This window comes from Equus quagga, chromosome 15, assembly GCF_021613505.1.
Source record: "Equus quagga isolate Etosha38 chromosome 15, UCLA_HA_Equagga_1.0, whole genome shotgun sequence".
NCBI classification, from domain to species: Eukaryota; Metazoa; Chordata; class Mammalia; order Perissodactyla; family Equidae; genus Equus; species Equus quagga.
In genome coordinates, this window is record NC_060281.1 from 77,454,690 (window position 1) to 77,474,277 (window position 19,588).

The following is a 19,588-nucleotide window of genomic DNA, read 5'->3' on the forward strand; positions in this document are numbered from 1 at the left end:
CTTTGTTACAGCCGCCCTGCTGGCTAACGCAGAGGGGGAGGGGGCTCCGTTGGTGGGACATTTAGAACCAGACCAGTCCTTGGGGGATGGGTGGGTGAATGAGGGCTGGCAGGGGATGAGGAGAGGGTGGGCAAATCTGGGGACGCAAAGTTGAGAGCCAGCGTGGGACAGAAAGTCAGGGATGGGAGTGTCACCAAGAAGGTATCCAATCACAGTCTTAGAAATATCAATGGTCTTTGTTACGGACTGAACTGTGTTGCCCCAATTCCCAAATTCAGCACTGAAGCTCTTAGCTCTAGTGCAACTGTATTGGAGATGGGGCCTTTAAAGAGGTAATTAAGGTTCAGTTAGGTCATAAGGGTGGGACCTAATCTGTGATGGTGTCCTTATAGGAAAAGAGAGACACCAGGATGTGCATGCACAGAGAAAAGGCCACGTGAGCTCACAGCGAGAAAGCGACCATCTGAAAGCCAAGGAGAGGCCTCAGGAGAAACCAGCCCTGCTGACACTTCGATCTTGGACTTCCAGCCTCTGAACTGTGAGAAATAAATCTCTGTTGTTGAAGCCCCGCAGTGTGCGGTAATGTCGTTATGGCCGCCCTCACTGACCAGGACAGCCTTAAAGTCCAGCTCGTCCTTCCACCCTCCAAGGCCTGAATGCCCTTATATCATGCACACCGAGTGGTCTCAATGTCTGCTCGTGCCTCTCAACGACCGGGAGCTCTCTACCCCTGGAGGCGGCCCACTGCATCGAGGGGTGAGCCGTTAGAAAGTTCTGCCCTTTGCTGGCACAAGTTGTCTGCCCCTGCAACCCCCACCCCTGGCTCCTGTTCCTCCCCGGGAGCCACATACAAGTTGGTTTCTTCTTCAGTCAGACAGTCCCCTAGATCAGAGGTTGGCAAAACGTTTCTGGAAATTGCAAGACTGTAAATCTTTTCCGCTTTACGGGCCACACTGTCTCTGCTGCAAGTAGTCAGCTCTGTGGCTGTAACACAGAAGAAACCGCGGTCCGTATGTAAATGAGTGGGTGTGACTTTGTGCCAGTAAACTTGGTTGACAGAGACGTTTGAATTTCCTAGCATTTCATGTATCATAAAATCTTCTGGTTTTTCCCCAATTAAAGAATTTAAAAACCATTTGGCGGGCTGGATACGGCCCACGAGACATAATTTGCCAAGCCCAGCTCTAGATTCCTCAACATAGGATGGGGCCTTGGCTAAGTGTAACCCACTTCCTTTGTGTTCCTTGGATGCTCAGCCACACGTGGGGACCAGTATCGTGGGAGGGGAGCGACTCTAGTTTTGTGTGTGGGGAGGTGGGGACGGGATGTGCATACATGGGGTGGGAAGCAGGAAAGGGGCAGAGCTGGGTTTCCCAGATACAAGAGTCCAGGCACCAGAGATCAATCCAGGGCCTCCAGTCACCAAGAATCTAAGGTAGAGATGGAGAGAGATGGGGGCTCCACAGCAAGACAAGATTTTTCTCTTTGACCAGCAAAAGGAAAACTGGGACAAAATCAGAATTAAGTGGAGACTTTGAAACTACAGCTTTGCTCTGGGGATGGCGACATGTGGGGATGGCCCCACATAAGGCCAAGGGGGTTCCCTTGCAAGGGGATCCCCATTTTATGAAAGACCTATGGCCTGAAAGAGTTGGGCAGCATTCAGTATGCAAATCCACATGCCCTTCAAAGAAGAGGAGGTCAGGGCTCCTTGCTGAGTCTTCACCCCGTGGACTGGTCCATTTGGAAAGCCCGTGTATATACGGGTTTGCTAAAACTCGCTATTGGGTGCTGGGCACCTGCGTGCAGCTTTGATCAGACAGGTGCACACACACGATCTGTGTTGTGTGGATTGTATGGGATGGGTCACAGGCGAGGCTGGCATTTGTGACATAAAAACCCACATACCACCTTCTTTTTTCCTTGCAAAAGATTCATCAATATAACCTCCTCCTAATACTTCACCAGGAGTAAAGATCGTAGCGGGCAGGGAAAGCAGTGGTTTGGATCTCCCTGGACTGAAATCTCTGTAGTTAAAGCTGCCCTCTAAACATTCAGGGTGGTGGAGCCGCAGAAGGGCAGCAGGGAGCGGCTGGAAGGCTGGTGCAGCCTGGCTACAGCGGAAACCAAGTCAGGATGTGGGTGAAGAGAGAGAAGTCAAGAGTAGGCGACGTGGGCCCCGGGGATGGGCCCAGGGAGCACTGTGCGCAAGCAGAGAAGCCCCAAAGGAGCCGAGAAGGTTGGGCTTTCTTCCTGGAACCTCAGGCCCGGTCCTTAACCTCAAGCTGGTGTTTGTGAAACCAATGGAAGAACCCCGCTGGGCCTTGCCAGAGGCTCTGGGTGGCCACGTTAGTTCATTCTAGGAACAAGAGAGGGAAGAGGGGCAGGCTGAAGTTCTGGGGGGCATTTCAATTTCAGGGGAGTGGCCCCTGCCTGCTTTGGCCTTCCTTATCTCCTTCTCCAGCCTCAGATCCATGACAAAGACTGGAGTCTGCGGACCCTAGCAGTCCTGGTTGGATTAGAGAGAAGAAAGTCCCCAGGAGGCCGTGCGGCAGCGCTGAGGCAGACCCAGGCCCCGCCTGGAGTTGGTCCATGGGGTGACTCGTTCGGACATGGAGGCAGCCACTGACAAGAGCTACCCCCAGCAACATCAGAGCAGCTGGGGCTTGTGCAAACATGTGTAAAATGCCTCCAAGACACACAGATGTTGAGCTGAGAGCCACAGTGTGACAGACGTCCCCAGAAGAGAAAAGTCTACTTAGGAACAGCCCCCATGGAGGCCTGGAGTCTCTGGTCCCCAGCAGGGGGGAGTGCTGGGAAGGTATTCAGGAAGGCCCTTCGTGAGGCACAGGGGTTTGCCCTTGGCCAGTGTCTCGGGAAGCATGACTGGTCTCACCGTTTTTCCCAGTTTGGAAGTGGGCTTGGCCCCCAGTGCATGAACCAGCCTGCGGGCCGCCCGAGGCGGGGAAGATCCCGTGTCTGGCCGGATGTCGAGTCTGAGCTCAGGCAGGGTTTCTGAAGTCTGAGTTACCCACTCTGGGAGGGAGATGCCTGGATAAGGTAGTGACCAGAAGAAAACCAAGCCTGGGCAGTGCGCAAGGAGTACACAGGGGCTGTGGGCCGCCCTGGGCGTCGTGCCTGCTGCCCAGTGCCCAGCTACTGCCCTGCTGGGGAACAGGTTTCCCTTTGGCGCCAGGTCACGAGAATGGGGTCCAGGGTTTTGGGAACGTAAGACTTATAAGGTAAGGAATATCTGACAGAGGCTCCCCCAACACACTGCACTCCTGACCTGCTCCCGGCAACCTTGGTGTGGAACACTTGACCGCAGGGTGGTCGGGAAAAGCGGCTACCCAGGTGGGGAGCGAGGGGCAGGGATGGCGGGCAGGGCACTGAGCATGCGCAGACAGACATCCAATGGGGAAGCCGCTCTGGGACTCTGCCTCAGGCTGGAGCTGAGAATGCAGAACCCCCGCAAAGAGCTGCCCTCCTCACCTCCCCAACAGGACTTCCTAAGGAGGAAGGGTGGGGGGATCCTTTGTAAACAGGACGCTGTTCATCTGCCAAATAACCCAACACACACACATCCCAGGGACCCGCATCCGTCACTGCGGCAGACAGTCTTAGCTGGTGTAGGTGCCAGAGCAGAGGGAGGGCAGAGGACTATCCTGGAACTTCCTCCCCAGAGCCCAGTCCTCGGGGTCCAGCCTACAGGGGTGTCATGGATGCAGGTGAGCTGTGAGGAGCCCCAGAAGTCATCTTGGCCAGGGAGCCACTGTGCTTTCCGAATGGCAGGGGGCGGGTGAGGCAGTGAGGCAAAAAGGGACAATGCCATCACAGAACAGAAGGCGGAAGTGAGGAGCCGTACCCCAGAGAGACCCAGAACTCAAAAGACATGCAAGACCATTTTGCTGCATTTCGGAGCTATGTGCAAAGGTGCCACAAACCGTGACAGGCGTGGGTCGGGGCCTCTGAGAACAGATGTTTACAAAGGAACAGCTGAGTCCCCCCCGGATCTTGGCCCAGCAGCCTCCACCATGTTGGTGCCCAGCTCTGCATCCCCATCCCATCTTCCCAGACAGGGCAGCCGGAACCCTCGACACAGACCAGACCAGCCGAGGAGCGCTCCAGAGCTGGGCCGGCCGGACTCCTGCTTGTCAAGGGGAATTGAGAGCAAAAGGCGGCACGCACGAAGACACACATGTACACACAGACCGGTCCTCTGAGCCTGCCCACGGGGGCCTCCTGCCCCAGTCTCCGTGGCCCAGGGGCTCCGCTTCCAGCCTGCAGCTCTCTTCTCCACGCTGTCCCCCGGGCCTCACGCATCAATTCCACGTCTCCCTGGCTGGTCCCGTTAAGTCCTGGCTCAGGGGTCGGGGGTCCCCAGCCCTGCCTGAGCCAAGGGGCACGCGTGGGGGGTGCAGGGAAGCTGCGAACTCTGTCGTGCAGCGCTCCCAGGCCAGCCGGGGCCGGTCCCCTCTGATGTGAGCCTCTGGCCTCCTGAGCTGGCAGAGGGCAGAGCAGCGAAGAAGAAGTGGCTCATGAGCCGAGGCAGCTGAGCGCGGTCCCTTTGTCCGACGGTCACAGCCTGGAGCAGGGAAAGAAGGAAGAGATGGGAAGAGGTCACATGGATATGACAATGCCATCTTTGGTTAAGTGGCACCCTCTCAGAGGGCCAGGTGGTTTGAGATGAGCTGCTCCTGTCCTCTACAAGAAAAGGAGTGACTTCTATTTACTGAGGTCCTACTATGTGCAGGGCTCTGTGCTAAGTGCCACACATTCCTGATTTCATAGATGCCTGAGAATAGCCTGCAAGATAGGCACCCTTTTTACAGATGAGACAACAGAGGTTCAGAGAGGTTAAGTGTATTGCCCAGGGTGCACAGCCAGGAAACGGCAGGGTCAGGATTTGAACCTAGAACTCGTCCCCCCGGAGCATGTAGCTTCTGGACTGGGGATGGTCACCAGCGTGTGGCTGGGTTGAGGCCACGTGGTGCTGAAACACCAGTCTGCATGCCATGTAGAGCTGCTCAGGACACTCGCTAAGGAAGAGGGGGTGAGACCAGGATCTGTACCACAGACTCCTGCTATGATCAGAGGCTTGGCTGACGACTGTCATGCCAGGATCTGGGCATCAGGGGCAGAAACTGGTGCTTACTCCTCCAGCATGGTTCTGGAAAGAGACCCAGAAGGTACACAGGTAATCCCTGCCTGGAAAGCAGGGTCAAGATCATGGATTTAGGGTCTAGGACAACCTGAATTCCAATAACTGCTCTGTTCCTTATTAGCTGTGTGACCTTTGGGAAGGCACTTAACCCCTCTGTGCCTTGGTTTTCTCATAAGTAAAACAGAGACAGTAATAGCACCTACCTCCTAGGGGGACTCTGAGGATTCAGTGAGATAATGCAGATGGAATGCTTGGCACAGCACCTGTCACACATATGTTTAATAAGTGGTACCCAGATGATGGAGATCATGCTGGTCGTCATGGTGATGATCTAGACCAGTGCTGTGCAATGGACGTACAACGCAACCCCAAAGAATTGGAAGCAGGGAATCGAACAGATACTTCCACACTAATGCTCACTGCAGCATTATTTACAACAGCCAAAAGGCGCAAACCAACCAGATGTCCATCAACAGATGAATGGACAAACAGAATCCGGGGCTATCCATACGATGGAATATTACTCGGCCATACAAAGAAAGTGATGTTCTAATATGTGCTACATGTGGATGAACCTTGAAAGCATGACAGAAAAGGACAAATATTGTGTGCTTCCACTTACATGGGATATCTAGCATAGGCAAATTCATAGAGACAGAACATAATGAGATGCTACTAGGGGCTGTGGCCGAGGTCCCCACAACGTTCACTGAGTGGAGGGCCCTGGGGAAGCAGGTGTGGGACCACGTGGCCTCTTGGGGGCCTTCTGGTCATGAGAAAGCTTCTGAGAAGTTCTGTCACCCTTTGAATAAACCCCAGCCCCTACCCTGGCCTGTAAGACCATGCTGACCTGGCCTCTGGCCACCCTTGGGACCTCATCTCCCTCCTGCTCGCCAGGGTCCACCCACTTCCTTCCTGTTCTGCCACCTCTGCGTGCTCACTCCCACCGGGACTCTCATTTCTCACGTAGGGGCCTTCTCAAGGGGCCTTCTCTGACCCGTTCTGTCCATCACCATCACACAGCCTGTCTTATTGTCTCTTCAACGATTACGATCTGAAATGATGGTCCTTTTAAAACATGTTTATCTGCCATTGTCCCCTATCTAGAATGTAAGCCCTATGAGGTCAGGGACTTTATTTATTTTGTCACTGTATTCTCACTCCATGATGGGGACAGACTGCTGGCCCAGAGGGGAGATTTCCTGAAAGCTAGGCCTTGTGGTGGGGTACACAGAATAGCTGACACATGTGGCATGGTAGGTAGGGCACAGCCTTGCCGCCTGACGCTCAGTGTCACTGAGGCATCGATCTTCATCAGGAAGAGACAGGCAAAGAGGTAGCCATGGTAGCCACAGGGACCAAGGCCCCGGATGGCAGAGTCTGGGACCCAAACCCCAGAGCAGACCCCGCTGAACAGAAACCTGGTGGGGAAGGTGGTGACTGGGGGAGGGAGGTGGGCGCATGGAAAGGAGGAGGCTGACAGAGGAGTCAGGGGAGAGGGGAGCAAAAAGGTGACAAGGGCAGAGGACAGGGCAGTGGAGAGGGATGCTAAAGAAGAACACCTACTCTGCAGACTTCCAGAAATGTCCGGGGTGAGATAGGCGGCGGTTTCGCTTTGGCAGTTTCTCCAGCATGTCCATGAGCTTGGTGAAGGTAGGTCTTTCTTCTTGTTCAAAGGCCCAGCAGAAGAGAAGAATGTCCTAAAAGAAACCAACATGTGGTGAACGAACATAAATGGTGACTTCTTGATTACTCCTTGGCACACCTCATTGGATCTGTCCATTTGTTACCCACTTACCCCACTTCCATATTCCTCCATCATCCATCCATCCACCCATCCATCCATCCACCCATCCATCCATGTGTCCATTTCAATTCATGCATTTATCTTTCATCTATGATCCACCCATCCATCCTTGTATTCACCCCAATTTCTGAGCCTGTATAGCAAACTAGACGGGCCCTATACTAGAAGGTCTGGGATACACTGAGATCAGTAATGCTCCCCAGGAGTTTTTTGGCATTTTTCTAAAAAGGGAGGGAGGAAAGGAAACCCTGAGATCTCTGTTCACATCCCAACCCTATAAGGGCTCTTCAAAGTCAAAGAGAGGAAAGCTACCCTTAGAATCTCCTCACCTGAGAGAGGAAACCTAGAGGCAAGTAATCCTTAAAAACATACAGATAATTATCCCTTCCCTGACTCATCTGTCTTCTGATCAAAAGAGAGGACTCTTCCTGCTGTGTTTTAGAGAACGATTATTAATTTATACTCAGGCTTCTCCATTTCTGTATATCTTGTTCTGAGTAAGACCTTAAAATTTTTATGTAGATGCAAATAAAATCAGAATCATTAGTATGGGTAATCTTCTAATGAATATCTTTAAAAAATAACAGAAAAAGAGGAATTCTCTGGTTCTATTTGACTCAGCCATCTATCGCTAGGAAAATCCTGGCCGAGTGCTACTGCACCTCTGATGGCAGGAACCTGAATTGCAGGCATATTCCGAGGTTTTGCTTGCTAAGCCCCAAACCAGGATGTGACAAGGTTGTGGGTGTGCTTCCTTGTCGCCTTCTGGGAAAGCATTTGTAACCTGAACGCACAGGAGAAAGAAGGCTCAGAACTGTGTCTGCCTCTCCCCTTGTCCCCAGACCTGGCACTCTGCCGGGACTTACCGAGATCTCTTTCCCCATGCCGATCTGGCTGAGGTTGGGTTTCATGCCTGTGCCCATTTGCCAGATTATTGCCTCTGCTGGTTGGGTCTTGAAAGGCCACTCTCTGGCATGGAGTTCGTACCAGATTGTGCTGTTGGCAGACATTAAGGGGGTGTTGGTGTGATACGTCACTCATATCCCTCACCAACACACACCCACCCGGCCAGCCTGCTGACTGACCACCCCGCTCCCCAGTTTTTCCCTCCTGGGGCTGGCGTTCTGCCACCGGGATGCACTTAAAGCTTCTGGATATCTTGGAAGTCACGCTTTCCCCAGGACACCTTCTCAGGTGCCTGAATTGAAATGAATCAAAGCGTAGAACCTGAACAGTTTAATATAACGTGGCTAGGATCTCTGACCCTATATTTGTAATTCTAGGAAACCACCGTAAGGGAATAATTAGGGATACAGACAAAAATTCATTTACAAGGATGTTCTCTATTATCATCATCAGAAACAACACATTGAGCTTTTACTCCATGCTAGATGCCACTGTAGCCCCTTGCCTTGATTATGATTATGGGGGAGGCGTGTTACATGTGGCTTTTTATTCCGATGCTTTGACACCTGGGGCCTTGCTGAGTCTGGAGGGACTGCCCCTCCCCGGCTAGCCAATGCCTAGAGATGGGAGAGGACCCGCCCAGACTGTGCCTTTCATATGCAAACCAGCCAGCCCAGAGGCCCCTCCCCACCTCTCTATCAGGCTCTCACCCTCAGGGCCAATATTCCCTGTCCAGCTCAGGACAGCCTCCAGCTCCGGAGCCCATTGACCTTAGTCAGACTAGCCTACCCTAAGCCTGCTCACCCTGCCTCACCCATTCCTTCCTCAGGAAACCACAGCCAAGGCTCTTGCCCACATTTTCCTCCTCCTCCCTCTGCTTGCTGCCCAACCCTGGTGATTCCCTGCGTGGTATGACATGCCTCCTCCTTTTGGGCACTGTGAGTAACAAACCATCTTTTCAAGGGCATTCACTTCCCAATCTGTCGGCCTCATCACACCTGAATAATAACAAAGCCTACATTTGAAAACAGGAGGCACTGTTATTATCCCCATTTTACAGATGAGGAAACTGAGGCTCGGGAAGGTCATGGATCCCACCCAGGGTCACACAGCAAATAAGAGGTGCAGCGACAGCTGAATCCAGTTCGTCTGATTACAGAACGGCACCACGGGCCACTATGCTGTACTGGAAGCGCCCCCTCCATCCTGTTGAAGGGTCCTTCGTAATCGGGGCAGTGAACAGTTTGGGACGGCAACTCTGAAGCTGATGGTTGGGGCCCCATGAAGGAGGCACAGAGAGACAGCAGGCACCGCTCACGTGAGAGAGGGAGGAAGCCTCTCAGGAGCTTGGCCCTGGGCGGGGACCTTACAGGTGTTTCTCACGCACTCCTCAAACGCCTCGATGGGTCTTGACGGAAGTAGAACTTTGCCTGGGGAAACGACTCTCCAGCCCCTTGAGGCCCCGAGATCTAAAGCTCCAATTCTGGAGGTGGGCTGTCCCAAGTCTGATCGGCTGCTCCACCACCAGTTACCATAAGGCAAGTCTCGGAGCCGCTCGGAGCCTCAGTTTCCTCACCTGTCAATTGGGAATTACAAAGGTACCGGCGCTGAAGGGTGCTTGTGACGATTCCAGGAGACGGCACCATTAAAAAGCTTAACATGGTGCTCAACACACTTTTAAAAGTCCCTTTTCATTCTAAGTCATGCCTGAGCATGGTGTTCCCAGGCAACAAGATGCACCTAATTGGCAGGAAACCAGAGTACCAGGTCCCTCAGAATTCAACAGTGTCAGGAATAAAAGCCTCATTAAAACTTCCTTTCAAACCCAACTTTCAAGAGAAACTCGCTTTAAGAAAAAAAAAAATTGCTAAAGATGAAAACTCCAGTGGGAAACCAATTACTTACTTTGGTACATTTTGTTAATTACATTTTTTCTTTTGCTAAATTTATACTAAAAGATACCAACTTAACGACTGCAATTGGTTTCAGATAACAATATCTAACTACATCAAGTTTGGGCACAAACTAATTAGGGCAAGTGACAGTCTCTAAAGGGGTCCAAGTGACAGATGTCGAGAATTCTGATGTGCCAGCAAACACCCGCCCCCCGAGATTTACAGACAGGACGCAGTGTGGGTACTTTTCCACAAGACGGTCTGTCTACATCACTCAGGCTGCTGTCTACTTGCCCACATCTGCAGCCTGCAACTTTCCTTCCCGGCTTCCCCAGCGTCCTCTCTGGCAGCCCTTGCAACCGCCCCGCGGACGAGGTAAGGTGAGGATTAGCACGGCCATTTGAGGGATGGCACACAGACACCTTCCCAGCTCACCTTCTCAGAGCGTGCTGTTCTGCATCTTGGGGCTACGTCCTGGAGTCTCTCCTCCCTCCCCACTTTCAAAGACGTCTCATTCTCTCCCATGGCTGCCCTTCCTCTCTCTTTGCTGACAATCCTAAACTCCCCTTTCCCAAACTCTAGATGTGTAGATTCAGCTGCCTTCTGGTTGGTTCCATTGGTCATCTCCAAAGTAGTGCCAATTCTGTGTCCAAATTTGTTCTCTTTGACTCCCTGGCATGCCCCAACCCTGCCTCACCTCCAGGGTCGCTACCTTCATGAATAACACCACTCTCCCCCCTGGGTGTTTAAGGTAGATATCTGGGCACTGCTCACATTCAATCCATCATCAAGCCCCATTGCTGCAACCCCACGAATGGTTCTTATGTCTCTTCCAGCTTTCATACCCACTGGCACTGATTCAGTGGAGAAAGCTAGCATCTCCCCTGGATTGGTCCCCCAGCCTCAAGCTTGTCCTTCTTCCATTCTTGACACAGTAGAGAGATTGTTCTAAAACTAGCAATATAATTATGTTGCTCCTCTGTTTAATAACCATCAATGGCTCCCTAGTACTGTGAAGATGAAGTGAAAACTCCTTAACTCAGTCTTTAAGTCCTTGCAGGATGCCTGGTTCCTGTCTAGCCTCTCATCTCACCGCCCCCAGCCTTACTTTTTCCTGATTCTCCACCCCTCAGCCCCCCTTCTCCCTCCACGCCCCACACGTTCCTCCATTTCAGGTAATTTGTTCTCTTCTGCCCTTGTGTCTTTTCATATGTTCCTTCTATCTGGACACCTCACCTTACCCTCCCCTGACCTACTTATATTCAACCTTTAACTAAGGCTCAAGAGTCACCTCCTCCAGGAAGCCCTCTCTGATCCCCCAAGCTGGATTTAGTTCTTCTCTTATTCCCACAGTTTTATGTTTATCCTCAGCATAGCATTTATCATACTTTGCTAAAATGTGCTCTGTCTTCCACCAGACAAGACAGAGTAGGGACCGTTGGTGGCTTTAAAATATGTCCACAAATTCTCTCATATTCCTTCCTGCAAAAAGCAGACCTTAATTCCCTTCCTCTTGATTTAGTGACTTGCTTCTAACAAACCGAACATGGTGCAAGTGACAACACGTAATTTCTGGGACTCGGTCACAAAGGCAATGGGGCTTCCAGCTGGCATGTTGTGAGGTCACTCAAGCAGCCTTTGGAAAGGCCATGTGGTGAGGAACTGAGGCCTCCCACCAACAACCCCGTGAGTGCGCCACCTTGGGAGTGGATCCCCAGCCCGTCAAGTCTTCAGATGAGACTGCAGCCCTGGCCGACATCTTGACTGCGACCTCATGAGAGATCCTGAGCCAGCCCAGAACCACTCAGCTAGGCCACTCCCAAAGTCCTGGCCCTGGAAACTTGAGATAATAAATGTTATTTTAAGCCATTAAGGTTTTTTGGATAATTTGTTAACAGTAGGCATCGAGGGAAAAGCTCTTGCATGAATGAATGAGGGAATGAGTCGGGTAACTTATCACAGTCACATAAGCAGTTAGAAACCAGGCAGGAAGCTTTGCTGGGGCACTGTTTCTACTTTACCCCACTCAGATCCCCCCAGTTTCACCGAGAAATCCAGCCACCTTTGCCTCCACAGACAGGTGCCCTGGCCCTTTCAAAAGCACCAAAGAAATGATAACTGCCCCTCGGCCTGGGCTGGGGCTCTGGAAGGACAGGGTGGGCCACCTACCCCAGTGCAAAGACGTCCGAGTGCTTGGAGAAGGGGAGCTTGTCCTCCTCCGTGTCGGGAGACAGCTGGCGGATGATCTCGGGTGCGAGGTGGCACAGCCAGCCATTCTGGATGCGCAGCTTGTCCTCCCGCCTGGAGAAGCAAAGCACAGAGTGAGCGCCGTGTCACAGCCTGGGGGGGATCGGTCCCCCAGCACTGGCCCCAAGTCCCTGGACCATCTCTGCTGGCTCTCTCACATCCCCCCAGCAGGTGCTGCTGACCTCGTACTTAAGGCCAAGAGCCGGTGTGAGGTGCCGGGAAGGCTGGTCTGGACAGACACTCAACAATCAAACCATCATCGGGACCCTCGGCCTCTGAGGCCCCCACTTCGCCATCTTCACTCCACGAACACAGCTGATTCTTGTCATTTGTGGTTCTATAAAGTCTCTGCAGACTCCGAATTAGCAAATGCCGAATCATTTGCTCCTACAGGACATATGCATACACACACACGTGCACACATTCGCATAGCTTATAATCCTAAATCCTAAAAACAACTTATCCTAGCCTACTCTATTTTCTTTATTTTACACAAAAGAAATGAGGCTCAGAAGTGTTAAGTGACTTGCCCGAGGCGACCCCACTACCAGGTGGCAGAGCTGTAAAACCCCATCCAGCTGGCTGCAGAGTCGAGCTTCCTGCGCTGCACTGCCCTCCCCCTCAGGTCTCCAGCTCCGGTCACCTCTGTACGAGAGCTAAAACAAGAAGGCAGAGCATCCTCTTGTCCCACCCTGGATGGGAACATGCCATGTCAAGTGGCTCAAATTTTCACCATCCTGTACATGCCCATGAGTGACTGCAAATGTGCCATGAGTATTGATTTGGGGGTTATAGATAAATTTTAGTGAGTAGGTGAATTAGCAAATATGGAATCCGCGTATTATGAGGATTGACTGTATTTGTGACGCATCTACTACGCTTAGGCTCTGTTCTCAGCACGGGGAACACAGCAGTGAACAGGACCTACACGGCTCCTGCCCTCCTGGGGCCTGCACCTTGCTTGGGGAAGGCGACAACAGATGAATTAAATAAATAGGAAAAATATAGCTAGTGATAAGTGGTATAAAAAATTTAAATACGGGAATGTGTCAAAGAGAAGAGGGAGCTTCCTTTAGGTAAAACGTGAGCTAAGATTTATGTGACATAAAGGATCCAGCCATGAGAACAAGGAGAAGACAGTGACACGTGACTGTATTCTAGGCAGAAGGGACAATTAGGACAAAAGCTCAAGGCAGGCCCTGTTTACGGTGTTCTAGAAACCTAAAGAAGGCCAGTGTAATTGCCACACATCGTGCCATCCCATGTGCCTATTAAAATGTATACAGCCAACCCTTTGTTGATGGGCCTTAGGTGGTCCCCCCTTCACCACTATATATGATGCTGTGATGAACATCTGTGGGTAGCTGCTGTGAATATATCCCTTCACTGGCCTCTATGATTCTTCCTTAGGATGCATTCCTGGAAGAGGAAGGATGCTGGCTCCCTTCTTCACACTGGAAGTCTTCGGCAAGTCCACGGCTTTTCATTTGGGACTGAAATCTGAGCAGACCTCCTATGAGGCTTCCATGGGTTCAAGACTCCCAGGAAAGGGCCAGTCAACACAGGGAAAGTGGGAAGGAGTGGGATAGGGAGACGGAGATCTCGAACCATCAAGAGCGAAATCGTGAAGGACCAGCGCCTCCAGCATGTGGAGACCCGCTGGGGACCTGGGGCTGGCTGGCTCGTGCAGTTCCTCCAGGGTGGGCTTCTGAGCTACACGAGGTGTGATGCTCTGTTCCTTTCACGCACTCACTCGTGTCCTATAATCATGATTCTTGCCCTATCTGAACACCTTCCAGAGCAGCGTGATCCAAGAGAACTTTCCACGATGATGGAAATGTTCTCTGTCTGTGCTGCCCAATATGGCAGCCCCTAGCCACGGTGGTTACTGAGCATGCGAAATCCGGCTAGTGCCACAGAAGAACCGAACTTCTAACTTTATTTAATTTTAAATCAAGTTACAATTGTATAGCCACATGTGGCTGGTGGCTACCATATTGGACCGTGCTGCTTGGACTGTTATTTACTACAAATGGATTTTTTCACTAATATATATATATATTTTAAACACGACTATAAATGGAAACAAGCACTGTTTTAGTGCACATTCAAATGAAGATGAACAACGTTTGTTCACGTGCTCCCTGAACTCGCCTTGCGGATGACACCTGCGGGGAGCAGAGAACCCTGACGAGACAGGCTCTAGGAGTTTGGCGTGCTGGCTTTTGCTCTGGATCATTCTTTGTGGTGGGGGCCATCCTATGCACTGTAGGGGGCTGAGCAGCATCCTTGGGCCACCACCGACCAGATACTAGTCGCACCTCCTCCCCTGTTGTGACAACCAAAAATGTCTCCGGGCATCACCAATGTCCCTGGGGGGGCAGGAGGGCCCCGACCGAGAATGACTGTTCTAATTTATACATAAAATAAGGAAATGTCCCAATTTCAGTCTGTCAGCATTAGGAACATGGCTCTGTACAGCAGACCTGATAGAACACACCCTCTGCCAGAAAGTAGGACTCAAGTCCATTAACAAGCCCTTGAGTTGGCAGGGTCCAGAGAGTTCTTGCTTCTAGACTTGGGGCCACCTGCAGGGGTTTAAGGACCCACCTGTGGCTTACTAGCTATGTGACCTTGAGCAGAGCCGAGTCTCCATTTTCCCATCTGCAAAATGGCCACACGGCCGGCACAAAGATGAAAAGGAGACAATGCAGGTTGTGGGGCTATGTCAGCTGCCAGGGCCACACGATTAGTGGACAGAATTATTACGCGTGGATATTTTTTTATCTTGGGGACTCAGAAATGGAGTTGAGACTAGAGCCCCAAGAAAGAATGTCATCCAAGAAAGTGGGGCCGTGGCCTGGGCCAGCCGATATTTCCCTGCGTGCCCAGGCCAGGGGGGTGGGGTGGCATGGGGTGGGAAGCTCTGGCCAAAAGGACAAGCTTCTCAGTTCCCATCTCCTTCAACCTCCCCTGCTGCCTCTTCCTGACTCGCTGGGTCAGTGGGGGTTTGGAATCGCAGGGCCGGACCAGGAGGAGGAAGGGTGGCCACTTGACAACCATCAGCCTGGGGCGGGCGTGGGCACACGCCTGGGAAGGGGCAGGAGTCAGACCTGGCACAGACACCCTGGGGTGTCCCATTCCCATGGTGATGGGCCCACCAGTGACTAACCCAAATCATCCTCATCGTGGTTATTATTATGATTAATAACAGCCTGCGCATGATAGAGCTGGCATCTCAAATGGCACCTTTTCTTGACGATGGCAGAACAGCTGTTTGCTCGCAATGCCGCGGACGGGCTGGGGGAAGCCCTGGGATCTGTTAGGATGTTCAGGACCTGCTCACCTCACTGGGCAACCCCACCCTGCCCCAGCCTGGCAGATCTCCCCCGATGGGCACCCAGTGCCATCAACACCCTAAGCTCTCACTGAGGGGAGGGCAGGAAGGCAAGTAACTCCTTCTGAGCGCCTACTGTACGCCAGGTTGTGCATCCCACTTAATCCTCACAAACCTGCGATCAGATGGATATCATCTCTATTCTACAGATGAAGACACAGAGTCTCAAATCATGTAAGTGACCTGTCCAGAGCCACAGAGGCCATAAGTGACAGAGCTAGATCTGTTTGACTGCAAGTCTTTAAAACCCCAGAGACTAGCCTCCTAACCACAATTCTACACTAACTCTTGGAGAAACAGTATCATTAAGGGGAAAGTTCTAAACGAAGGCCCTTACATCAAAGCACAGGAAGCCACTAATGGCTTTGTGGTAGCTGAGAAAGGTGGATTTCTGCTGGAAGCTGTCTCTGAGGGCTCCCTGGCCTCTCACGACACTAGGGGGGTTTGTATTGACAACCAAGCTGGAGCAGGGGCGGGGCAGGGGTGCTGTGCGGGCAACGAGGTTGGAAACCCCCGTGCCCTTGACTTGAACTCCCTTCCTGATTGACACTGGGCCTCTGGGAGTGAGTGAAGGAAAAGATGCTCACGTCATTCCATTTCCTTTTCCTCTTCTTCCCCCTGTGGCTTCAGAAAACCATGAATCAAAAGGAAGAAAGTGAGAGGCTTTGCGCCCCTTTCCTCCACTTGGGGAAGAATCCCCCACAAGAAGAAATGGAAAGTATGGACACGCCACCAGAAGGGAGAAATCTGATTTTTTTTTTTAAAAAGATCCTTGAACTAAGTTAAAGAAAACACCTGCTGGACCTCTTTTTGTCTGGACACAAATAGTTGAGTTCATAGTGATGTCACCAACTGCTGCTCCCTGTGGCCTTAGCCTACAGCAGCGGAAGGACGGGAACAGGTGAGCGAGTGATTCCCCTCCCAGCAAACCTGAACATCAGTGCTGCTGGGAGGCAGCGGGAGGAAAGAACCGGCACGGTCCAGCCCTCCTGCTTCTTGGGTGCAGACCTGAGGGACCCTCTCCATCTATCTATTCATTGATCTAGTTGTTTCTTTACTGCCTCCTTATTTTCTTATCTTCGGTACTGTAGATTTGGAGACTGAATTTTTTTGGATGGAGTAAAATCTGAAAAAGATACGTCAGCTTCTGTTTGTCACTGCATCTCACAGAAACAGCTAGGTCAAGTTGTGCCAAATTTCGGATGGTCTGACTTAGATTCAAGGTATCATAGAGCGTGAACAAAATTCACTTTCCGGGGGCCCTGGGGTGTACCTTAAAGAGATCCGTGGTTCTCCAAAGCAGCTGAAACTGAAGTCAAATGAGAGAAAGCATGAGGCTGCCTTTCTGGAGAGGTGCACCATTCATTATTAGGGGCGTGATCAGAGAAAACACGCAAGGTTTAAAGTTTGTGTGAGTGTGTGTGCGCGAGCGCATGCACGACATACACATTCCAAATTAAAAATCGCAAAGGGTAGACTTTCTGAATATGGCTTGTTTATTTGGGATCAAGCTGTTTTTCACGAGGTCAACTCAAGGCGGCTTGCTCTAGGGTGAGTGGCGGCTGAGAGTTAATTACTTAATGATGGTTAATGATTCTCCTGAGTGAGACTGGGGAGGTATATGCAAATTAATACTAACTACAACAGCTCAGCAGCAGCTACCATTCCCAGCGTTTCCTGTGCTCCAGGCGCTGGGCTGGATGTGATTTTATTTTATCCTCACGAGAACACTACAACCCTTGGGCGTCATCGTACCCATCATTTTTCTCGCAGGCGAGGAAACTAAAGTTCAGAGGAGTTCCACGCCTTGACTAAAGTCATGGCTAATAAGTGGCAGAGCCAAGCGGGGCCCCCGGGTGGGTCTGACTTTAAATCACTTGCTCTGTTAATCACTCTTGCTGTACTAAAATTAATGAATTCATAAGAAAATTCTGAGCAAGGCCATCTTGGGTGATCCCAACTCCCAGGTGCGTACTTGGACTAAGTGAAGAGTCCTCCAGTGAAACTCAAGGGCAAGGGCTTTGCAGGATTTGGGGATGCTCTGTGTCCGCTCAAAGGTGCCATTTGCAAGACAAGCCCCTTTGGAATCAGAGAATGACCTGGGCATCAGCGCCGCCTTGTCAGCAGAGCAGCCTAGCTGCTGAGCTAAGCGACCTTCGACCCAACTACCGAGTCCAGGTCACTAAAGCCATTTAGTGACTTCTCAACCCCTGATGGTCATCTATCATGAACCCTCCAGGCCCTTCCACCACCTCTCACCTGCCAGCCTGCAGCACCCCGGAAATGCTGAAGAGCCCAAAGTCCGTGATCACCACTTTGCCGTTGTCGTAGAAGACATTCTTCGACTTGAGGTCCTTGTGGAGAATTCCCTTGGCGTGGAGGTAGCCCATGCCCTACAAGAAGCAAGGACACAGGGAGTCGCCAGAGAAAACCCAAGCGCTAGCTGCCATCCTGGCTTGGGTTTACGGTTCACACTCCGTCCCTTTCCATTGAGACCCCACTGAACAGCTGCAGAGCTGGGGACGTGCCCCAGGGCTTGCAGGTGGCACAGGAGAAGGCTTGGCAAGTGGCAACAGGGAGGGTCCCCAAGAAACAATTCTGCCACCACCCTCGGACTACTGCAAACCATCTCCATCCTGCTCTCCTGCTTCCTGAAGAAGAAACAAAGGAAGATGTCTCTAGAGGGAAAAGGGAAGCGACAGACCTGACAAGAGGTCCCCAGAGAAAGGAATTCCATCGACCATCTTTCCCTACTTCTTCCTCTTTGAAAAATAACTCCTCGCAGGAGACCGTTCCTTATATCAGCTTGACCCACCCCACTGCAGAGCGCACTGCATCCCTCAAGAGGTGGACCACGACCTGACAATGAGGAACATGGAGAAGAGTCTCCTAGAGGTCTGGCTCCAGGGTGAATGTCTCTATATTTGTTTTGCTTTTATGAGCAGTCACATTTTTATTTCTTCTTGTAGCTCAGTCCTGACACTTCCAATGGGAAATAAAAGCCTGATCACAACTGACTAATGAGGCACCCGTGAGAAAACGCAGAATGTTCTTGTTTGTTTTAATCCCAGACAACACCCAACAATTTGACATTTCCCCAGAAGCTGCGGAGAGAGGTGGCTTGTACGCATGGGGATTCAAGGATTCAAGGGGTGCGGGATTCTAACAGTGAGAACATCCCCCCTGGTCCCTGTAAACATCCAATTATCATGATGATGAGGCACCAGATGGAAACCAAACATTAGCAGATCAGCCCCGATGGTTGTATTTCTGCAAAATTCTTACATACACACAGCCTGGTATTTTTCAGGTCGAGTCTGATTTTTTTCAAGCCCAGACTGTTGGTCTGAAGCCAGACCATGGGTCTCAGGAGGGGCTGGGTCGTTCCGAGGTTCAGGGAGGAGGCCCCAGACCCCACCGTACCTTCACGATTTCTTGGGCAATTTGCCTTGTTTTGTTGACATCCAAGACGATCTTGGCGTCCCTCACCACAGAATAGAGTGTCCGTCCCTTGCAGAGGCTGAAAAGCAAAAGGACAAGATAAATTCTTGGCAGTTGTTAAGAAGAAGGTGACCATGACGACAGTTGTTAGAAGTGACATAGAACAGAGGGGACACGTGGCCACGCCACTATTATGCCTATGAGATAATAAGCCTGCGGCTGGACCTCAGAATTGGTTCTGGGATGCGGGGCTGGGAGCAAGTGTTCTGAGGGTCTTCCGGACCTTCCTCAACACCCTCCAGCATCCAAGGATGCCCACAGACTCCAACCTGGTCCAGAAGTAGGTTCGCCACACTCCCTCTGTTCCAGGTCGCACAGATGGAAAGCTGTGCATAAACCGACAACTTCAGGGGTCCTCAGATACCACTCAGACAGCACTCTGCTGGCCACTCGTCCCAGCTGCTCCCACTCGCCAGGAGCTGCTGGTGTGTGGGGACAGTGATGAAACACCAGCAAAGCAGTGGCTGATGTGTACTAAGTACCATCAGCAAATGATGCATTGAAGCCTTTAGACAGGGGCGTGTAAACACCAATAATACTCCCCCAACCAGACACCTGTCTAGATAGAGGGATCTCCAACTCTTTTCAGCCTCATTGAGCTCATTTCGAGGACCAGTGGTTTAAGATGAATGACAAGAGGAAAACGGACATTATGCAGTGACAGTAACACC

The 19,588-nt window shown here is 51.5% G+C and overlaps 1 protein-coding gene across 2 annotated transcripts in view; it reads right to left on the minus strand.

The window, feature by feature from the left end:
• Positions 1-3,918: 3,918 nt before the first annotated feature.
• The window catches only part of KSR2 (kinase suppressor of ras 2), a 383,972-nt gene continuing 368,302 nt past the window's right edge, over positions 3,919-19,588 (minus strand). For both annotated transcript variants that reach the window (XM_046640610.1, XM_046640609.1), the window contains exons 15-20: positions 18,840-18,936; positions 17,676-17,809; positions 11,942-12,073; positions 7,838-7,967; positions 6,731-6,864; positions 3,919-4,585 (exon numbers count right to left, since the gene is read on the minus strand). In XM_046640610.1, coding sequence (XP_046496566.1) covers positions 4,579-4,585; positions 6,731-6,864; positions 7,838-7,967; positions 11,942-12,073; positions 17,676-17,809; positions 18,840-18,936 — 634 coding nt within the window. In that variant the 3' untranslated portion in view covers positions 3,919-4,578. The remainder of the gene's footprint in view (positions 4,586-6,730; positions 6,865-7,837; positions 7,968-11,941; positions 12,074-17,675; positions 17,810-18,839; positions 18,937-19,588) is intronic.